Here is a 20,102-nt window from a genome sequence, read left to right on the forward strand (position 1 = left end):
GTCCCCCTCACTCTGGAACAACCTTCTCTATTCAACTAGGACTGATCACCTTCTCTATCAACTTAAAAAAAAAAAAGTTGCTGTAGGGACTTTGGGCCACATGTATGAAATAAGCATTTTGCGATTACCAAATAGTGATTTTTACTGAATAGCTATTTGGTAATTGTAAAATGCTATGTATGTAGGAATCGCCAATGATTAAGCGATCCCTTATTACTACCTAATAGCGATTCGATAAATAGAGAATCACTAATAGGTAATATTACTCTATTTGTTCCTAGGGGCCAAAAGGATTTTTTGTATTAGCTAATTTGGGATGACCTAATTGGTAATCGCAAAGTAGCTAACGCCCAGCCATGGGTGCCCGGGGACCTAAGGCCCCCCTGAAGCACCCCTAAATAAGAAAATGTGCACATGTAAAGCACACACATGCAGGGGCATGTATGCGCTACATGACACTTTGTAAAATGACAATTTTTTAATTTTTCAAAGTTTGCACATAGTTACCATCAACTTGAAGTTGATGGCAATAGCATTTCCTAAATGCACAGTTCGCATTTAGGAAAGGCTTCCTACCTGTGCATTAAGGTTTCGCTAATTGTGATTCCCTGTTTGCATTTGCAATTGAGGTCATCACAAACAATTTCGATTACCTAAATAACGAATCCAAAAGCCTTTCATACATTCAGAAAGGCCCTTTTGCATCCGCAAACAAGCGTATTTAGCGATTAGCACCATTTGCAAATACAAAATACTTTGATACATGTGGCCCCTTATTTTATGATGCTCTACAATTTCTGTTGCCCCGGGAAAGCAGATCAAATGTTTTCCGATTCTACTTAAAGTGCTCCACTGTCTGCTTTAAGTCTGCATTATATACTCTAAAACGTAGCATCCTGTTCAGCAAGAAAATAGCTGAGCTCTTGACAAGGACTTTTAAACTGTCCCATAGTTTCCGGGTCACAGGTTGTCCAGAATCCAAAAATGGTGCCTATATGATAAGAAATGACTAAATGCTTGGCGGAAGTAGAGTTGAGTGTTTGTGGATGTTCTCTCACCTGCCACACACCAATATTTGACGCAGGACAAGGGAACGGCTTCTGGTGGAGTTTGCAGATCTTCAGAGCATCAGTGCGGATCTCCGTCAAGTTGTTGAGTACCAGCAGGGCAGCAGTGAGCGGATAGACACAGGAAAAGAGGCTGGCATACCCAAACTGTACGAAGAGCTCCATGTAATCATCAAACAAGCCCTAGTCAGTGACAAAAAAAAGAACGAAAAAGGGGGTCAATGACAGAATCACACTACCCTCAAAAATGTAAATGTAAATGTGTTTGTATTTATATAGCGCACTTCTACCCAGAAGTCTCGTAGCACTGTATTCATACCGCTGTGGAACCCATCCTGGCTTTCCTGTGAAATGTCCACTCCTGGGCACCCCCAAGGTGAAGCCAGGCATCCAAGCGCTGCTCGGGCCGTTGTAGAGATTAAGCAAGCTATTGCCCAGAGTCACAGAGTGGGATCCATGATTAGACTAAGCACCGAGGCAGAATTATCAGGTCCGGGGAAATTGAGTCCAAGAGCCGCCGAGGCGGGAATTGAGCCCTGGTCACGGGCCAGACCTCTGCATCAGGGTCTGCCGCTCTAACCACTGAGCCACGCTTCTCCTCAAACAGCCCGCATCTCTAGCTAGAAGTGATATTTCACGTTATGTTTTCAGATGATCCTCTGAATGAGCAGGTCCTCCTTCCCTTGACCTTCCTCTCCTCATCTCAGTTTTCAGACCCTAGCCCTGTACGGCAGATCCTCCTGTTGAACTACAGACCATCACCAAGTGCTTGGGAACTGTGCAATGTTTACTACAAATTGTCTTTTTATGAATGTTTGGTAGCTTATTGTTTAGTCACTTCGTAATGTTTGAAAACAGTGTTTTTGCTATGCTACACAGCTGTAAACTACAGTAAAGATTCATTTAAAAAAATCAAAAAATCTCAGGCTATTTGATCTTCGGGAGCACATTCAGGAACCTGGATGAAGTCTGATACCTGCACAATGGACTCAAAACTGAAGCAACTCAAGACAGTCCCAGCCCTTCTCCAGAAGGTAGTCATCGCAAATTTATTTAGGAAAGTTCACAGTACCAAGTCAGTCCAGTGATTTTAGTATCTTTTAAAAGGCTGGATTTAGCAGATGTATTAGCATTATAAAGACATTTTTAAAACTGTCATGATTCTTATTTGTGTGACAGTGCTTTAGCAAACACTTAACTAATGTGTTAAAACCTTACCTGGTAACTTAATTTTTAACATAAGTAATTCATAATGAAAGCAGGATTGTGAGGGTGGATAGACAGCAGACCACAAGATCCTCATATACAGTTCACAGGTATATTTAGCTGTTTGCGTCTCTTCACAAGTGCTTTCAATTATTACTTATAAAACATTTAAATAGCTGGCTGTTGTGTATTGACAGCCAACTAAAATTAGGATGGAATAGGAATTCAGCAATAATCACAGGATCGTGTTAGGGCATGTGTGGCTACTTTCTTCCTTATTGACGCATTCACCAGGGGCTGGGGCAGTGGAGGCTGTGAAAGCCAGACATGGCCTAGCAGCATGTCCAAGCACAGTAGGTACGCTGTGAAGGACAATGCTATGCATGTGTGGTTGCCAAAATGGGAGAAGAAAGGGGTTGAACAGAATGGAACAAGAATGCAACCTTCTGCCAAGCAGCCATCTCATCTTGCAAGTGGAACACTGTGCTTTTCCCAATATTGTACGACCTTTACTTCATGTGATGATGATTGCACACACAGGTTACGTTAGGCAGAGACTGTATAAATGATCAAAAGGGAAATCACTCTTATCCTGGCAACATGTCAAATTAATAGACATTCTCGCTTTTCGTAAAGTTTGCACCCATCTTCCATGCATTGTGCACTTTTCTTGTTTTTGCCATTACCTCAATTCCCTTCATTATGGAAAACCTTTTTCTGTGCTTGCTATTTCTTTTCTCCCCTCACAGTTTACTTTTCCTAAGGAATCATGGTTCATTTGTCAAGTGCTCTGATCTTGACAAATGCACCATTCTGGCCTTTGGAGATTACTCATATAGCATATTTTCTTATAACTGTATTTCTAACCAATATTTATTTCAACATTATTATTTCTAAGACAAAGTCATGAAAATGAAATACCAATGTGCATTACATATATAAAAGAATTTGAAATGAAAAAAATTGAATAATTAGAAATTAACAGTAATCTTTCCCCTAAATCATGTAAAGACATACTGAGGGCCTGATTATGAGACTGGCGGTCCACGGACCGCCAGACTCATGGTAGCGCGACATTGACCACCTTCCAACTGCCCTATTACATCTAGGGAGGTTGGACTGCCATTGCACCGCCACAACCATCAGGGATCAGAGATCCCTAGCGGTGGTACAGCGGTCTTGAGGCCGCAATATGCTTGACGGGAAAGCCACCGTTCCACCAAGCATATTACAACTTTCATCTCCACCACGGTTGCCCCAGGGTCAAGGGGGGCAATTGCACTCCAGTGTGCATGCACCCCAGTACCTGCAAGGCATGGACTCCACCAGTCCACGCTATGCAGGTACTGCCTTTGACGTTCCCATGGGAATGGGACCGCCAAAGAACTGCCCTTCAGTGACATAAAAAGTAATAATCTGGTGGGTGGTGCACACACGGGTTTGGCGGTGCGGGAGCGGGTCGAAGGCATGGCAGTCCCGCTCCTGCAGCACCAAACTTGTAATCAGGCCCTGAATCTTAAAATAATCTTAAGAAGCCCGATCCCCAGTTCAAACGCCAGCACTATGCAGCACGGGGGCAGCCGGGGAGTGCAACTACCTTCATCCATAGCACCAGGAGGCGCCCTTTCAATTTCCTACGCGCCAGAGGCGCATAATGGCTCTCTCTGGCTCCCGCCGCACAGGAGCCCGATCCCCAGTTCAAGCGCCAGCACTCTGCAGCACGGGGGCAGCCGGGGACTGCAACCCCCATCATCCGTAGCGCCAGGAGGCGCCGGCTCAATTTCCTATGCGCCAGAGTGGCATAAAGATTCTCTTGGGCTCCTGCGGCGTGGGATGCGTCCCGGTGTGACCGGGCTGTGCCCGGGCAAAGCCTGGGCCAAGGGCGGGCCCGTCTGCACAATTCAATTCAAAACAGCTTTATTCGGTTGGGACATACAACCATAAAAGCACAATTTATAACACATGACAGTTTAAAATTGATATACATCGACATACATGTTAAAAGGGCATACAGTTACAAGTTTCCATTATTCGTCCTATGTTACATCAGTTCTCTTAATGTAAACATTAAACACATTGCAGCTTTACATAATAAGAGTTAAGAGTAACACCAGAGATTAACAAAGTGCAGTTTAAAGGGGATAGCTTATAACATAACTCTAGACGTAAACAATAGACTCATAGCAGCATAGCATGGTTATGATTACAAGGGGTCAAATCACATGGGCTTTAGAAGGTACAAGATCTGAAGTGTACGGTGCATGATCAATAAAACTTCCCTAAACATTAAACACATTGCAGCTTCTAACAATTAGGGTTAAGAGTAACACCGGAGCTTCACAAAGTGCGGTTTAAAGTACATAGATTATAACATAACTCTAGATGTAAACAATAGACTCATAGCAGCATAGCATAGTTATGATTACGAGGGATCGAATCACATGGGCTTTAGAAGGTACAAAATCTAAAGTGCATGATGCAGGATCAATATCAATCAATCAAAGGTACTTTATTCGGTTAAAATTATTAACCATCAGACCATACAAACTACAAAAAATCATTAACATTGGAATAACAGTAAAATTTAAAATAAAAGTACTTCAGTTTTCCTTACAATCAGACAATACAGAATTGGTGGGAGCGATATCCTTGTCCTATCAGAGTAATAGATCTGAGCCAGGGAGTAGGTTCTGGTAATTATAAGTGGGTATCTGCTGGTAACTAAATGATGCAGGCCCCCTTCCACCCCCCCGGTGGCATCCCTCCACACTCCACCTTTTAATTGGCGAATACGCAGGTCTAGGGTAAAAATCGCACAGTTCAAGTGTTGTTATAGACCCATCTCCTCTTTGTGGCTCCCAGCTTCGCAAATAAGGGAAGACAAGGTTGTCCCAGAAGTTAACAATAACCAGGTCTCCCGCTGTGTTCTTGGGTCGGGAGCCTATCCACCCCACCCTTCTCACGTTTAGGATTGTCCCGTTAATATTGGATGGAAGCGGTCTGTTCTTTGTCATCCAAAACTGGACTTTGTTTTTAAGGTCCTGGTGTCCTTCAATTTTTCCGGTAGTGAGCTCAGGGACTCCCGAGAGGACACACACGTAGTTGTGCTGCCTCTGGAGGTAAATTTATGGATTCATTACTCGCAGCTAACCCCTCAGAACGTTTGCCTACTTTCGACCACCCAGCTCGGGGGACAGAGCTAAGGGCCATTGTCGGTTCTTTGACTACCTCCTTATTTTTAGAGACTGCTGGTACAGGATATGGTGGCTTAATCTGGGAAACTTTGCTGTGTACAGTGGAGTCAGACGTTTTTAAGGCAACTACTCTCTGGGATTGGTTGTTTAACTTGGTTGGCTTGGTGTTTTCATCTATTGTTGAGAGCTTTTCCCCAATTCTCTCTATCCTGTCAATAAGCGGGGATAATAGGGTTTTTACCAATTCTTCAAAGTGGGCCAACAAAGTAGATGGTAAAAGGAATATAGGGGTTTCCAGCATTTGACATTCTTTGGGTATCTCGGGGGTGATGGTGGCAGTAACCAGAGGGGAGCTTAAGTTAATTTTTTGGAATTTAGCTGGTTTTCCCTTGAGTTTAATACCCTTGCGTTTTGTACTCTGGGTAGCGGCCTAAGGATGTGCTATCCCCTGAGGGGTAAATTTATCTGTGATTACTGCGGGAGTCTCCACTGGGCTTTTATTAGGTTGATGCAGATTCCTGGGCTGGGGGCTTCCGATACCCATAGGGCATGATGGGGAACCGGTTTGTTCAATTCCCTGTTCTATGGGTATATACCTGGTGTTGCAAATAGCATTTAATTCCCTCTGAAGTAAAGAGTTCGGCGAGTCGGTTAAGATTGGGGGGGATCGTTCGTAACATATGGTGTCTTTGGATAGGCTGTGTTCAATTGTCTCAAAAGCCGAAGACACCCTAGTTAAATATAGGTCCAATGTCCCCTTGAGTGACCCTCCTTGAGAGGCGGATTGTTTAGATGGCCCTTTGGTAGTCATGGTGCAACAAGCTTGGGTCCTAGCTACACTCACCTAGTACAGGACCAGCGAGTATCTAGGTAGACTAAGAGGGTACTGGATAACAGTTAAACAGGGACGATCGTTATTACACTCTAGATGGTTAGTCTCTGATTGGGCATACCTTAGTTCATGTCGATAGTCCCGGGAGACCGACCAAGATGAGTGTCCCGACCCGACCTCCTCTGGCCTCTGAGGGCCACAGAGTTCCCGCCCTTTGCCCGGGCTTCGCTCGGCGTCCCGCGATGCGGGGCAGAGCGCAGTTTAAAGGTGCCTCATGGCGCTCTCGTGGCGTGACAGAGCAGCGCCGCCACTGAGGCAGCCGGGTGATGTAGTCCCAGGGCGGCGGCGGTATCCACAGCAATGATTGACTCCTGGCGGTGGCGGCTACAATGGAGGGCTTCCTCGCCTCCCCCCTCCGCTTCTGGTGAGTGTCCCCCCGCTCCGCCGGGCAGAGCGCAGTTTAAAGGCGCCTCCTTGCGCTCTCGTGGCGTGACAGAGCAGCGCCGCCGCTGAGGCAGCCGGGTGATGTAGTCCCGGGGCGGCGGCGCTATCCACAGCAATGATTGACTCCTGGCGGTGGCGGCTACAATGGAGGGCTTCCTCGCCTCCCCCCTCCGCTTCTGGTGAGTGTCCCCGTCTGCACAAGGAAGAGGCAGGGCTGGGCCACCCCTCTTTCATCTATCAACAGCTAGTGATTAAGTGACTGAGGTGAGTGTCCCACCACTTCGAAACGGTTTTCAAGTGTCAATCATGGGGAAGCGCACAGGAAAACCGACACTGTGCCCTGCTACCACTAGCATTGATACATGTTAGAAAGGGTTGTTAGCATTGTTTCTAGTGAAATTTAACTCACTGAACAACGCTTATCCCTGGGAACTGAGGCCTTACTGAATGGCCCAACAGCAGGAGGATCGCCAGTTGTTTAGCTACCCAATCGGCAGCCACTCATACGCCTACAATTGCATCCAGCACCACGATATCCCCGGGATCTAGTGCTAACAATATAGCTCTCCCTAGCGGCAGCTCTACGTGTGCTGATATGCCTGAACCGCAGTCAAACATGGACACACCATCGCCCGCCGCAGTTCCAGTGGCCAAGCATGGGAAGCCCGCCAGTTCTAAAAGAAAACAACCTACTCGTTCAGGCTAATCTCCACCAATTGTCCATATACATGAGGTAGCACAAATTAGTTCTATTCGTAAGCAGACTTATGTTGCATCCTTTACATCAACACATAATGTCTCCAGGGACGTATTTTTTGATACTGTTGTTGATACTGTTGATTGACAAGAACTTCACCTCGCTTTGGGAACGTTTGGACCATTTGGATACCATAGTGATCACACTGAGTGGACAACAATAGATTATTCAGTCTGTTGCTACCGTAGGGGAGGGTTTGCCATTATTAATTGATGCTGAGTTGAGGCCTGACCCATTGATTCCAACCTCAATTCTGTCCAAAGGCTCTTCACTTGATAATTCATTTGTAACATGTAGCAAAGCTAAGGAATTCTTTTTATCCAAGCCTAATGCTGAGCATGAAAATCGTCCCTCTTTTGAAAATGTAAGAAACATATCTAGGATTGCCCAAAACATGCCTTCTACTAGCCATTCCGAACCAGTGATTAGCCTACCTGGAGAGAATTTAAAGTCAGGCAGTCTGAATAGTAGCTTACCTAATCCCAAGAGAAAGGGACACTATGAGTCTAATATGGAGGTTCTAGGACTGCCGCCAGAAGCATGCCCCTATGTTTTAGTGCTGGCAGGGGTGCCAACCCTCAAGAAAGAAGGTCAGATATGAATAACATCATCATGGTAAGAAGAGTAGGGTGGGTGGGGGTTTCACCGAAGGACATCGAGAGGAACTGCATAGTGGTTAATTTTAGCAGGCTGTCCATGGTTAGATCATTGTTGAGGGCACAGGAAGACTTTGCTACCAACTCTACACATATTTACTCATTACCGTTGGGCTATTTTTATAAACTGGTCCCTAGGCCCTTGATAAACGATTCATCCCATCCATTCACGTACAATAGGTTCCTACCATTGTCTGATCTGGATAATCAGGAGCTAACCATTAAATGCAAAGTTTAGAGTTTTTTCGGTTGTAATTCATAATCTTAGCTGTACTTTCACTGTGTTTTTAATTGAATTTTGTTACCATAACTATCCAAATAATGTTCAAGTGTTATAATGAAATCTGACTATAGCTGAACGTTAACCTTATTCTTTCAGTGAATGTCTTTGATCATATAGCCCGTCAAACAGTGTGGTTATTTGGTCCTATAGTTTAGCACATCAATCTAAACATATGTTAAGGTGTTATAACCAAAGTGGAAAACATGTTCACTTTAACATTCCAGTGAATTTGTTTGATCATATAGAACACCAAACTGGTGGGTGCAGGGTTCACCGCCCTTGGTGCAATAACGGTGTCTGAAAACCTTAATTTGAGATCTGCAAATCCTCTGGCAAAATCTTTTTTATAACTTTTTTTTAAACTTCAAATTCCTGGTGGTCTGTTTGTGGCCCCCAGCGGAGCCAGAGCGTCCCTTTTGGTTCCTTTTTTTTTGGGGGGGGGGGCAAGTCTACCATCTTATATGGGAAGCCAGTTAATCAGAAGCTTTGGGTCTGTGAACCTAAAATGGATGTCAGGAGAAAAAGCTCAAACAATGTGGTACCAGATGTCCCACGAACCTGGATTCACAAACCATCTACAAACTAACAGTCTAGATATCTCTAACTCCGTAATCCTTTTAAGGCATCCAGAAATTATTTATTAAACACTAATTTCCTGAAAAGGTCTTAACAAACTGCATCAAACCAAGCAAGGCACTTCCTTGAGTCAAGTTTTGTAAATTCTATTCAGCTGTTTTCTCATTTTTTGACCATATTCTTGCCCTTTAACTGATATCTACACAACTTCCATTGCTGAACCCAAATCAAATTACTTTAAAAAAAAGTGTGAGTAGAATTGGTTTAACACCTTAATGTTTGTTTACAATAGAAGAACGAAATTCACTTAAAAAGCCACAGTTAAATTGAATTAATGGTAACAGCAAAACCTAAAAACGGCAGAAATGCAACAGATGCGGTTAGCAATTCATAACTCGCATAACAGCCATGCCAATATAGCTCAATCTCTACATGTAGTGCTCGTGCATTAGAGTATCATCCAACAAATGATTAGAAAACCAAAACCTCATTCTGGCTACCATGTTCAGAGTTCTTATAAATAATGCCATTTGAGATGTCATGAGGCTTGTTATGAATGATATCATTTATCATGCTCTAAGTGATATAATATGAAAGGATATAAGCTGTGGATGGCGTAGGTGTGAGTTATAGTTAATGTAGGAAGCCTAGCAAGTTGACAGCACTATGTACAGAGGTGCATGAATGACAGTAGACAAATTATATGTGCATGCTAAAGAAGTAGGATTCCATCAATGAATTCGCATTCAGTATTCAACGTAACAATTGCTTAAAACTTACCACCTATTGTAATACAGGCCTCCCTCCCCCTCTGTCGTGCCCCTATGGCTCCTAGCACAGTAGTTATCTCTACATTAAGCTTAAGTGTTGTTGGACATGTTACTTACCTTCAGTAACACCTTATTTGGTAGGGACATGATCTAGCCGCTGATTACTTACCTTTGAACTTCCAGGCGTCAGTCATGCTGGATCTGGAAGATATTTCTAAGCAGTAGAGCTAGGTGGCTTTCAGTCGACTCCGTAGGACATCGTCAGGATCGTGTTCGTCATGACGTCCGCATTGTCAATATAACTGCCCCTCTGACGTCAGTACTTTTCAGGACTTATCACGTCAGAGGCGGGGAGCCAAGAAGTTACTGGCCATGTTGTGTTAAAAAAGAACAGCTAGGGCCCTGAAGGGGAACATCCCTTATACTAAAAACAATTCCACAGTGCTGGGAGGATGGGCTGGTCGGTAAGGAATCTGCGACTGGATCATGCCTCAACCAGATAAGGCGTTACCGAAGGGAAGTAACTTGTCCATCAGATAGAGACATCTAGCTGCAGATTCCTTACCTTTGAACAGATACCCAAGCAATACCTTCCCCGTAGGAGGGACTGCGGAAAAGTTTTAGACCAGAAAGTCCTGCAGAAGACAAACAGGTCTTCTCTGCGAACTGGAGAGTCCAGGCAATAGTGTCTGCCAAATGTGTGCAGACACCCCTGTGGCAGCTTGACAGATATCAGCAATCGGAACCCCACGGTGGAGGGCTGTGGTGGCTGCCTTCGACCTGGTGGAGTGGGCCCTAAGGCCTTCAGGAGACTGCTTCTTTGCCAAGGCATAACAGATTTTTATACAGAGGATGACCCAACGAAGAGAGGTTCTTCTTTTGAACTGTATGCCCCTTCTTTGATCCCACACATCCTATAAAGAGTTGGTCATCGACCAGGGAAATCTTTAGTGCAAACAAGATAAAATTATAACGCTCTTTTTGGGTCGGTGGAGACGCTCCTCTTCCCTGGAGATGCGGTGCAAGATCCCCTGACATGCAGTGGTCCTGAGGTGGCATGGCTGGAGGGGTAGTCTTGAAGGGGAGGGAGTAGCCTCGTCGGACTATCTGCAGAACTCACCTGTCCGAAGTGATGGTGCGCCATTGGGGGAGGTGTTGGTGAATCCTGCCTCCCACAGGCATGCGGTGGGACTGAAACACCAGACTAGGAAGGTTTGGAGGAAGTGGCTGCAGGGGAAGTGGTGGACTGACCCGCCCGCTGGCCCCGTGACCCATCTCTGCGTGTCCCACGTCCGCAGCAGCACTGAGACTGTTGCTGCGCAGGCCTGTGGCTATGAAACAAATGTGTTTGGGCGCCCCTTCCTTGGCCACGAAAGAAGCGAAAAGCAGAAGCAGAAGGAGTGCACGTGGCCGAAAGGCCCAAGGACTTGGCCGTAGCCCGAGAGTCCTTAAAATGCTCCAACGCACTGTCTGCCTTGTCGCCAAAAAGGCGAATGACATCAAACGGCATGTCTATCAGAGTGTTTTGGACATCCCCGGAAAAGCCAGTCGTCCTCAGCCAGGCGTGGCGGCGAAGCGCCCCTGTCGAGGAAACCGCTCTGCCCAGCGAGTCGGCGGTGTCAAGGCCACAACAAATTTTGAACTTGGCTGCGTCTCTCCCCTCAGTAAAGGCTTGGGAGAGCAACGTCCGGGCCTCCTCCGGACACTGAGGCAGCACCTGCGCAACTGTGTACCACACAGAATGGGAATAACGGAGAGGCATTCAGTGTTCTTAGACCACAGGCCTGAACTGGCGGAAGTAAACATTTTCTTCCCAAATTGTACCAGTTTCTTGGATTTCCTGTCTGGAGGTGCGGAAGGGAATGCGCTAAGGGACGCAGAGGCTTGGACAACCAAGCTCTCCGGGGTAGGGTGTTGGGAGAGGAAAATGGGGTCGCCCGGGGCCAGGTGATGGCGGCGGGCCACGTTCTTATCCACAGGAGCCCCTGTGTTGGGCCTCAACCAGGTGCCCAAAAGAACATCCAAAAGTGCGTCATTAAAGGGCAGCAGCGTCTCCACAGAGGTAGACGCCGGCCGAAGCACTTCTGTCAGGAGGTTAGTTCTGACGGCCACTGTAGGGAGCTCCAGGTGGAAAGCCTCGGCCGCCCTACGCAACACCACAGAACATTTACCACCCTCCTCCGTAGCCACGGTAGGAGGAGATAGTGTGCCAGGTTCTGGAGTAAATTCCAGGTCATCTGCATCCTACATTTCCTCTTCCCAGTCCGGGTCTAACATGCACTGGGCTGCGAGAGGGTCCTCAGACCCCTCCCAGTCCTCCCAGTCCTCCACAACCTGCTGGGCAGGCAGAAAAGAAGGAGTTGGATGGAGAAAGGGATAGAAATCCCCCATCGGCGTCAGAATTGGCGTTGATCGACACCGGTCCGGCACCGTCCCCACGTTGGGGTGGAAGCCGGGGACGGTATCGGTCGGGAAGCCGGCCGACGCCAGCAGCAGCGCCGTCAACATCGGTGGAGGTCGTACTAGGCTAACCAGCATCGGGTGGGGTCCAAGCATGGATCCATGGGGGTCTCTCAGCATCGAGACCAGAGTAGTCGACGACGTCGAAGAGCGAGGACCCCCAGTCGACCCGCAGGGCCCAAAGGATTGGCAACGGGGCCCGAAGGGCCAAAGACGCGTGCCATGGCTGACAGGAACTCCTGCAGCTGGGAAGGAGTCGCTGATGGACCAGGAAAAGGTGGGTAGGCCATCAGCAACTGCGTATGCTCCGCCGGTACCGCGGAGGCGGCGCTACCCGCACCCTCAGTCGTATCACGCGACAGGCTAGGAGAAGGCGAACAGCGACGTCGCTTCTTCGATTTCTTGTGCTTCGCCTTACCCGACTCAGAGTGCAAAGACTTCGTCGAACGATGGTGATGGCGGCTCCGCGACCAGTCCCACGACCTCCCACGGGACCGGGACTTTGAACGGCGTGGAGCTGACTCGCGGGCCTCCAGCAACTTTTGGGACCGGTCCCGCAAAGTTTTAGGAGCCAGGGCCCCGCATTCGGGGCACGACTCGGAGTTCTGATAGTGCCCCAGACAGTATAGACACTCATGGTGCAGATTTGTCACCGACATCATGCGGGGACAAGCCGCGCAAGACTTAAAACCGGGCGTCCCCAAACACCAGGAGTCGAAGACTCGAAAAACAGTGACAAAAAGTCCCAAAAATAGCTCAGTCAAAAAGTAACTGGGGGTACCGCTCTCTCCTGATCTGCGCTTGCTAGCACGGAAAAAGAATCAACTGACGTCAGTGTGCGTGGGCACATCCAAGTAGCTCCAGCGACGTCATCTCGGCGACTACGATGCCAACGATGTATGCAGAGCCGTACAACAACACCTACCGACGCGCAGGGGTACTGCTGACGGAAGCTTTCCGGATCCAGTCTGACGCCTGGGGGTTATTCTAAGGTACGGAATCTATCACTAACATGTTCCTTGGAAACTCCAACGCGCAAAGCTGCCAACATTGCACGTTCTCGTCGGAGCCGAACAGATCTAACCAAGGCTTTCCCTGCTGCTGAAAAAGACCTTGTACCATCTCCGGATGGAGACGCCACCTGTGATCCACAAGGCACCTTCGGCTGAGCTTGTCCGCCCTAGCTTTCAGAGAACCGGCCAGGTGTTGAACCACCAGGGAAATGTCCTGTTGTTCCAGCCAAGTCCAGTGACGCAGGGCCTCTTGACAAAGAGTCCACAACCCCACTTCACCCTGCTTGTTGCAGTACCACATGGCAGTAGTGTTGTCCATGAACACTTGTATCAGCCCTCCCTTTATGGATGGTAAAAAGGCTTACAGTGCCAGTCGGACCGCCCGAAGCTCCAACAGATTGATTTGGAGCTTGTCTGCCACTGGAGACCAGAGCCCTCTGATCTTAAACTCTCCCAGATGGCCACCCCATCTCAGAAGGGACGCATCTGTCACTACTGTGAGAACTGGGCGGGGAAGGGAGAGGGGTCTGCCCTTGATCCAATCGCGGTCTGTTAGCCACCACTGCAGGTCTTTTGTAGAGCCTTCCGAAATCTGAACCAGGTCAGCGAGATTTCCTCAATGCTGTGTCCATTGGAAATTCAGGACCCATGGCAGAGCCCGCATGTGCCACTGTGCATAGACAACTGTTTGGGGCGAGCCCGCCTTCAACAACCAGTCATCAAGATAGGAAAAGACTGGAACCCCTGATCTACGCAGATGGGCTGCCACCGCCGCCATCACCTTGGTGAACACTGGAGGGGCGCTGGTGATGCCGAAGGGGAGCACTGCAAATTGAAAATGCTTGTGACCCACCGTAAACCACCGGTATTGACGATGGGCATGCAGGACGGGGATATGAAAATAGGCATCCTGCAAGTCCAGCGCTTCAATCCAGTTTACCGGGTCCTTGGCAGACAGGACCTGAGCTGGGTAAGCATCTTGAAGTTCTCCTTTTTGAGGAAGTAGTTGAGGGCTCTGAGGTCTAGGATAGGACGAAGGTCTGAGTCTTTCTTTGGGACCAGAAAATAGAGGGAATAACAACCACAGCCTATTTTGGACCCTTTCTTTAGCTCCCTTGGCCAAGAGAGTCTTGACTTCTTCGCGGAGCAGAGCAAGGTGAACCTCCATCAGCCGATCGTTCACAGGAGGCATAGATGGAGAGTTAGTCTCAAAGGGGAGGGAGTAACCCTATCAAACTATCTGCAACACCCACCTGTCTGATGTGAGGTACTGCCAGTGGTGGAGATGGTGGCGTACTCTGCCACTGATTTGCTGTGAACGATCTTGGGGGATCGGACTAGGAAGGTTTTGCGGAGGAGGCGGAGATCGTGGCTTCACTCGACTTCTAGCCTCCCAACCCACAGGGTCGGGGTGAACCGCATCCACGGCCCCACAGAGGCTGCTGAGCGTGCGGACCCTCTGGCTGGAATAGGGTTGGCGTGATTGATAGCCCCTTCCGTAGCCACAAAAGGAGCAAAAAGCAGGCGCCTGCCGGGAAGTTGCGGTGAGGCCCAAGGACTTGCCCGCGGCCCATGAGTCCTTGAATTGCTCAAGGGCAGCATCTGCTTTTTCTCCGAAGAGATGGGAGCCATCAAAGGGCACGTCCATGAGGTTAGCTTGGACATCCCCCGAAAAACCAGACGTTCTCAGCCAGGAGCTGCATCGTACGGCCACCGTCATAGAAATTGCTCTGCCCAGTGTGTCTGTCATGTCCAAGCTACATATGATGGCAAACTTTGCTGCATCTCTCCCGTTGGAAATAGCTTGGGAGTGTAGAGTCCGGTCCTCCTCCCAGACTTTGGGCAGCACCAGCGCAACCGTGTGCCATATTGAACCGGAATACCAGACCAAAAGGCATGCGGTGTTCATCGACCTCAATGCCAGACTGGCGGAAGAAAACATTTTCTTTCCAAAACCCTCCAGTATCTTGAATTCCCTGTCCGTGGGTGCAGAAGAAAACGTGCCACGGAAAGTGGAATCCTGTACCACTAAGCTTTGTGGGGTGGGCTGGGCGTTGAGGAAAACTGGGTCACCCGGTGCAGGGCGATAGCGGCGGGCAATCATCCAATTTAGAGGAGCCCATGTGCTGGGCTTGGACCAGGTACCCTGAAAGACATCCGTTAAGGCCTCATTAAAAGACTGTAAGGGTTCTGAGCTGGAGACCCCAGCCTGCAGGACCTCTGTCAAGACTTTAGTGTCACTATAGGGAGCAGCAGGTCAAGGCCCTCGCAGCCCTACGCCCGCCATAGTCGCACCCCCATAGAAAATGACGCCCTCCTCCGTAGCCAGGGTAGGTGGAACCAGCATACCAGAGTCTGTGGAGGTGTCCAAACCATTGGCATTACTCAGTTCCTCATACCAGTCCATATCCTATGGGGGCAGGATTTCCCAATCCTCTTCATCCATCCCTAACCCTTCAGAATATGGCAGGTTGAACATCATAGAGCCATACGGCTCCGTCGGTGTCAGTCTCGGCATGGGAGGATGCCCCACTGGCTCTGTGTTGTCAGAAGTGAGGATCGGGTAGTGACCACTGACGATCTCTGCGCTGGAGAAGGTTGCTGCGAAGGTGCGACTGGCGCTGGTCCGGGACCCACGGGGACTCCTCCATCATCTGAGCCTGCGGGGCTCAAAGGCACGCTGGCAGGGTCACGCCGCCCAAATATGGCACACATGGGTCATAGAACTCCTTAGGCTGGGCGGGGTTAGCTCCCGGAAAGGCATGGAAACGTGGCGCCAACCCAGGCACATGCTCCGCGGAGCAGGGCCTCAAACGCAGAGGTTCCTCCGCTTTGTTGTGAGACCCGTGGGATGAAGTTGAAGCACGCTTCGACTTCTTGTGTTTTTTGTGGTGACTCTTACCTGACATCGACAGAGGACTTCGATTTACCGGAGCGGTGCTCAGACCTTTTTCTCGACCGAGACCTGGGCCAGGATCAAGACCTCCGAGGTGACCTCTGAGTTGCCAGGCATCAGGCCGCAAGCAGCTTTATGGGCTCCCTCAAAGCCTTCAGCGCCATGGCCCAGCAGCTGGAGCACGACTTTTTAATCGTGGTAGCGCTCTAGGCACCAGAGACACACTTAGTGGGAGTCCAAGATCAACATGGATCAGTGACAGGCGCCACATGACTTGAACCCGTTATGTCTTCTTACTTGACATTCTACACACCTAAGAAGTTTACAAAACATCTGTCAAAAATTGACAGGGGGTAGCTCTCTTCAACGGATCAGCGCTGGGGTGAGAAAAGAACTGACGTCAACGCGTCTGAGTAGTGGTAATATTGACGACACAGACATCACGCAGATTCGACCAATGCCATCTACCGGCGATCAGGGGTACTGCAGAGAAAAATCTTCCGGATCCAGCCTGACACCTGGAAATTTTAAGGAAAGGAATCTGCGGCTAGATGTCTCTATCAGATATTCCGAGAATCTTTAGGGGTCATTAGGTAGTATCGTAATGTCTATTCCAGGTCAACAGTTCTAAAATTACAGAGGCAATTGCTCTGTAACCAATTATCTCCATCAACTTTTTAATAGGATCCATCCGATGCCTCCGGGAGCGAAGGTTCTGGGTGCTTTATGCTATCTGACCAATGTCTCCAAAGCTCTGGCCAAGTCAAGCAAACCACGTCCTTGATGTGCTTTCTGGAGCAGCACTAAACCCTCATAGCCCGCCCACCATTCCAATTCTCTCCACCAAACTGTCACCTTAGGACCCCCCCTGTGTCTTTCAATTTAATCTTATTTCCTGATTTGCTAATATGAAGGTTAGGTCTTGAAAGCAGCGTGTAGCTTTAGTTTTGGCAGTCTGAGGGAACCAATGTAATAAACAATGTCCCGGGGTGCAGGCGACTTCTCTCTTCTTCATTTCAGTGAGTACGTTAGTGATCTCCTCCCAGTTCTTAGTGAGTATCGGAAAATACCAAAACATGTGCATGAATTACGCCCCCTCCTCACCACATCGCAGGCATTTCACAATGGTTGTTTGAAAATGTCGATTCAGACACCAGGGTTGAGATACGCCCCATGCAAGACATAAAGGTTTATCAACTTAAAGCGGGCCTTTCTCAATATTTTAGGGATCCCATCCAATATAGTCTTCCAGTCCTTCTCTGGAATTGGGTTCCCAAGATCTTCCTCCCAACAAGTCCAGAGGTTGATGAGTGGGCGCAATATGTCCTCTCTGAACGCTCAATATAGACAAGCCAACGCCTTGAAAGCCTGATGATGTTAGGATGTAGTGACCACTCTTATGTGTGCAAGGTTCAGATAGGCCCACCCCCACAGTGTTTATCCACTGCAGTTATTACAGTGCCATGCAGCAGAAAGTGACCTTGGGGTCGGTCATATCTTGAGCTGAATTCCTCAAATGGGAGGAGTGCTCCAGTCTCAAACATGTGAAACAATGAAGATTTTGGATCCTACATCCACCCAGCCCGGATCTCAACAACAAGGAAAACAGAAAAAATTGGCTGGACAGGAAAAAATTCTCAAAGAAATTCTACAGCCACGTAATCAACACGTACCACGTGACCACTGGATAATTATTCCAAACGCATTTATTCTATCGTTTTTTCTAGAAGATTTTTTACAGTTTCAAAAAATAAGCACAAACAAAATGTCCATCAGAACAGTGAGTTCATGTACACAGTATCTACAAAAAATCCAATCATTACAAATATACAATATTTACAACAATCGAGTCAAACGAAACAGATAATGACACACCCAAGACAATAAAACATATAATGTTACAAATAAATTGCAGTTATGTACAGTGCAGAAATAATACATGAAACATGACATCTACCTTAGTCGCTCCTGCTTCTCTCCATTCTAATCACCCTCACCAGTCCCTTCCATGTGGTGGGACCTTCAATGATGTTATGGGGAAATCAGGCAAGTATGGTACCTTCACCTGCGGTTTCCACAAGCAATGGTCCCAGCAGCATAGCAATACCCTAAATTCCATAGTGTCATCCTCAGTGGGGCATCTAACCAATATGGGGATTTTAAGTAACCAACCAAGGTCGGGGATAAAAGGGCCCATAGCCCTACCCAGTACTAGTCTGCCCGCTAACCAATGTGTCAGCCACTGAAGTTGTGCTGCTAGGTAATATGCTCCGAAGTAGGGGCTGCTAGGCCTCCGTCTTCTACCGGTCTCTGCAGTGTGGTCAAGGCCACTCCTCAACAGCTGTTCCACAACTGAATGTGATAAGGAGGGAATCGAGTTCTGTAAATAACGCTCAAGGAATCCAGACCGGTAACACAGTGAAGAAATGTAAAAGTAAGGGCAGTGCAACCATTTTCAACAATGTCACTCGACCTACAACCAAGAGGGGGAGTATTGACCAGAATTCCACATTTGTCTTGAGAGTATGGATCGCCTTAGCAACATTTCTCTCAAATAGGTCATCTGGGTCATTAACTAGTTGCACATCTAGATACTGTAAGCAACAGGGTTCCCACTGTATTAGAGCCAAGTCCCGGGGATAGTTGCGATGCACCACTGTAGGGAATAAATGTGATTTCTGACAATTTACTCGCAAACCTCAAGAGCGCTCCCAATTTATCCAGCATCCTACGAGCCCCCTCGAGTGTTGAGGTCATGTTCCTTAAAAAGTTCAGGAGGTCATCCTCATATAGTGCCATATAATGGATGTTGCCTCCGATCTCTATCCTCCCGTAAATATTCCCAGTCCATGCCTGACACGTCAGCAGCTCCATTGCCAGAGCAAACAACGGGAGACAACAGGCAACCCTGCCTGGTTCCCCGGCTCACCTGATAGTTGTCAGATATGGTGACCCCCATCCAGACTTTGATATTGGGTCTGTATATAATAGGCTTGTTCACTTCACAAACCCCTGTCCCAATCCAAAGTGCTCCATACTACGTACAGAAATGGCCACCCAAGGTTATCAAATGCCTTCTCTATATCTACTGCAAAAACTGCCGCCTCTTCTTGGTCACAAGTGTTTGCCTCTAAAATTGTAAGGAGCCTCTGTATATTGATTGCTGTTTTACAGCCCGGTATTAATCCCGCTTGGTCGGAGTGTATGAGTTGCGGCATGTGTGGGAGAAGTCTAGTGGCCATAATTTTGGCTAAGGATCTTATAATCAATATTTAACATCAACAATGGTCAATAAGCTTTTTTTATCATGGGCAGGTTTACCATGTTTGAGCAGTGGCACTGCCAGGCTTTGTGGGTGGAGGATGGTAACTCTACAATTTCTAAGGATTGTGTAGTTTAAGTTGGATTTGTACAGAAATAATGAATTAAGTTTTCCTAACTATAACTATAAATTGAAGGCTCACACTCCACAGTTTTAAGTTTCAGAAGAAGTTTTATTGGTGACGAGTTTCACCTGAAACCGGGCTTCCTCACGTTTTTATATATATATATTGATATTATTAACAATTTATAGAGCGTAACATTCAACTGACAGGCATCTTGGTGCTATCAAACCACCAAACGATGCAAAGAGTAACCTTTACTAGTGTTAGCAGACAGAAGAACCGTAAATTACTTCATCTACTTAGGGAAGAGCCACGCTTTTAGGTTCTTCCTAAAGCTCAGCAGATCTCCAATCGCACTGAGGGAATTTAGCAGTTTATTCCATAATTGCGCTGCCTTGACTTGCAAAGCTCTCTCACCTACCCTTGTTTTCTTAAACCTGGGCACACAGACAAGGTTTGCTGATGGCAATCTAAAGGTTCCCAAAGGTCTCTAGTGGCAACAATTCTTTTGTAGTGGCGAAGGTCCAGTTTCATTTATAGCTTTGTGGACATGGCTTTCAAA

The 20,102-nt window shown here is 47.6% G+C and overlaps 1 protein-coding gene across 4 annotated transcripts in view; it reads right to left on the minus strand.

Moving 5' to 3' along the window:
- Positions 1-20,102, minus strand: part of LOC144799917 (anoctamin-10-like) — a 394,459-nt gene that overhangs the window by 123,092 nt on the left and 251,265 nt on the right. For all 4 annotated transcript variants that reach the window (XM_078671537.1, XM_078671539.1, XM_078671538.1 and 1 more), the window contains one exon: positions 1,059-1,250. In XM_078671537.1, coding sequence (XP_078527663.1) covers positions 1,059-1,250 — 192 coding nt within the window. The remainder of the gene's footprint in view (positions 1-1,058; positions 1,251-20,102) is intronic.

This window comes from Lissotriton helveticus, chromosome 12, assembly GCF_964261635.1.
Source record: "Lissotriton helveticus chromosome 12, aLisHel1.1, whole genome shotgun sequence".
NCBI classification, from domain to species: Eukaryota; Metazoa; Chordata; class Amphibia; order Caudata; family Salamandridae; genus Lissotriton; species Lissotriton helveticus.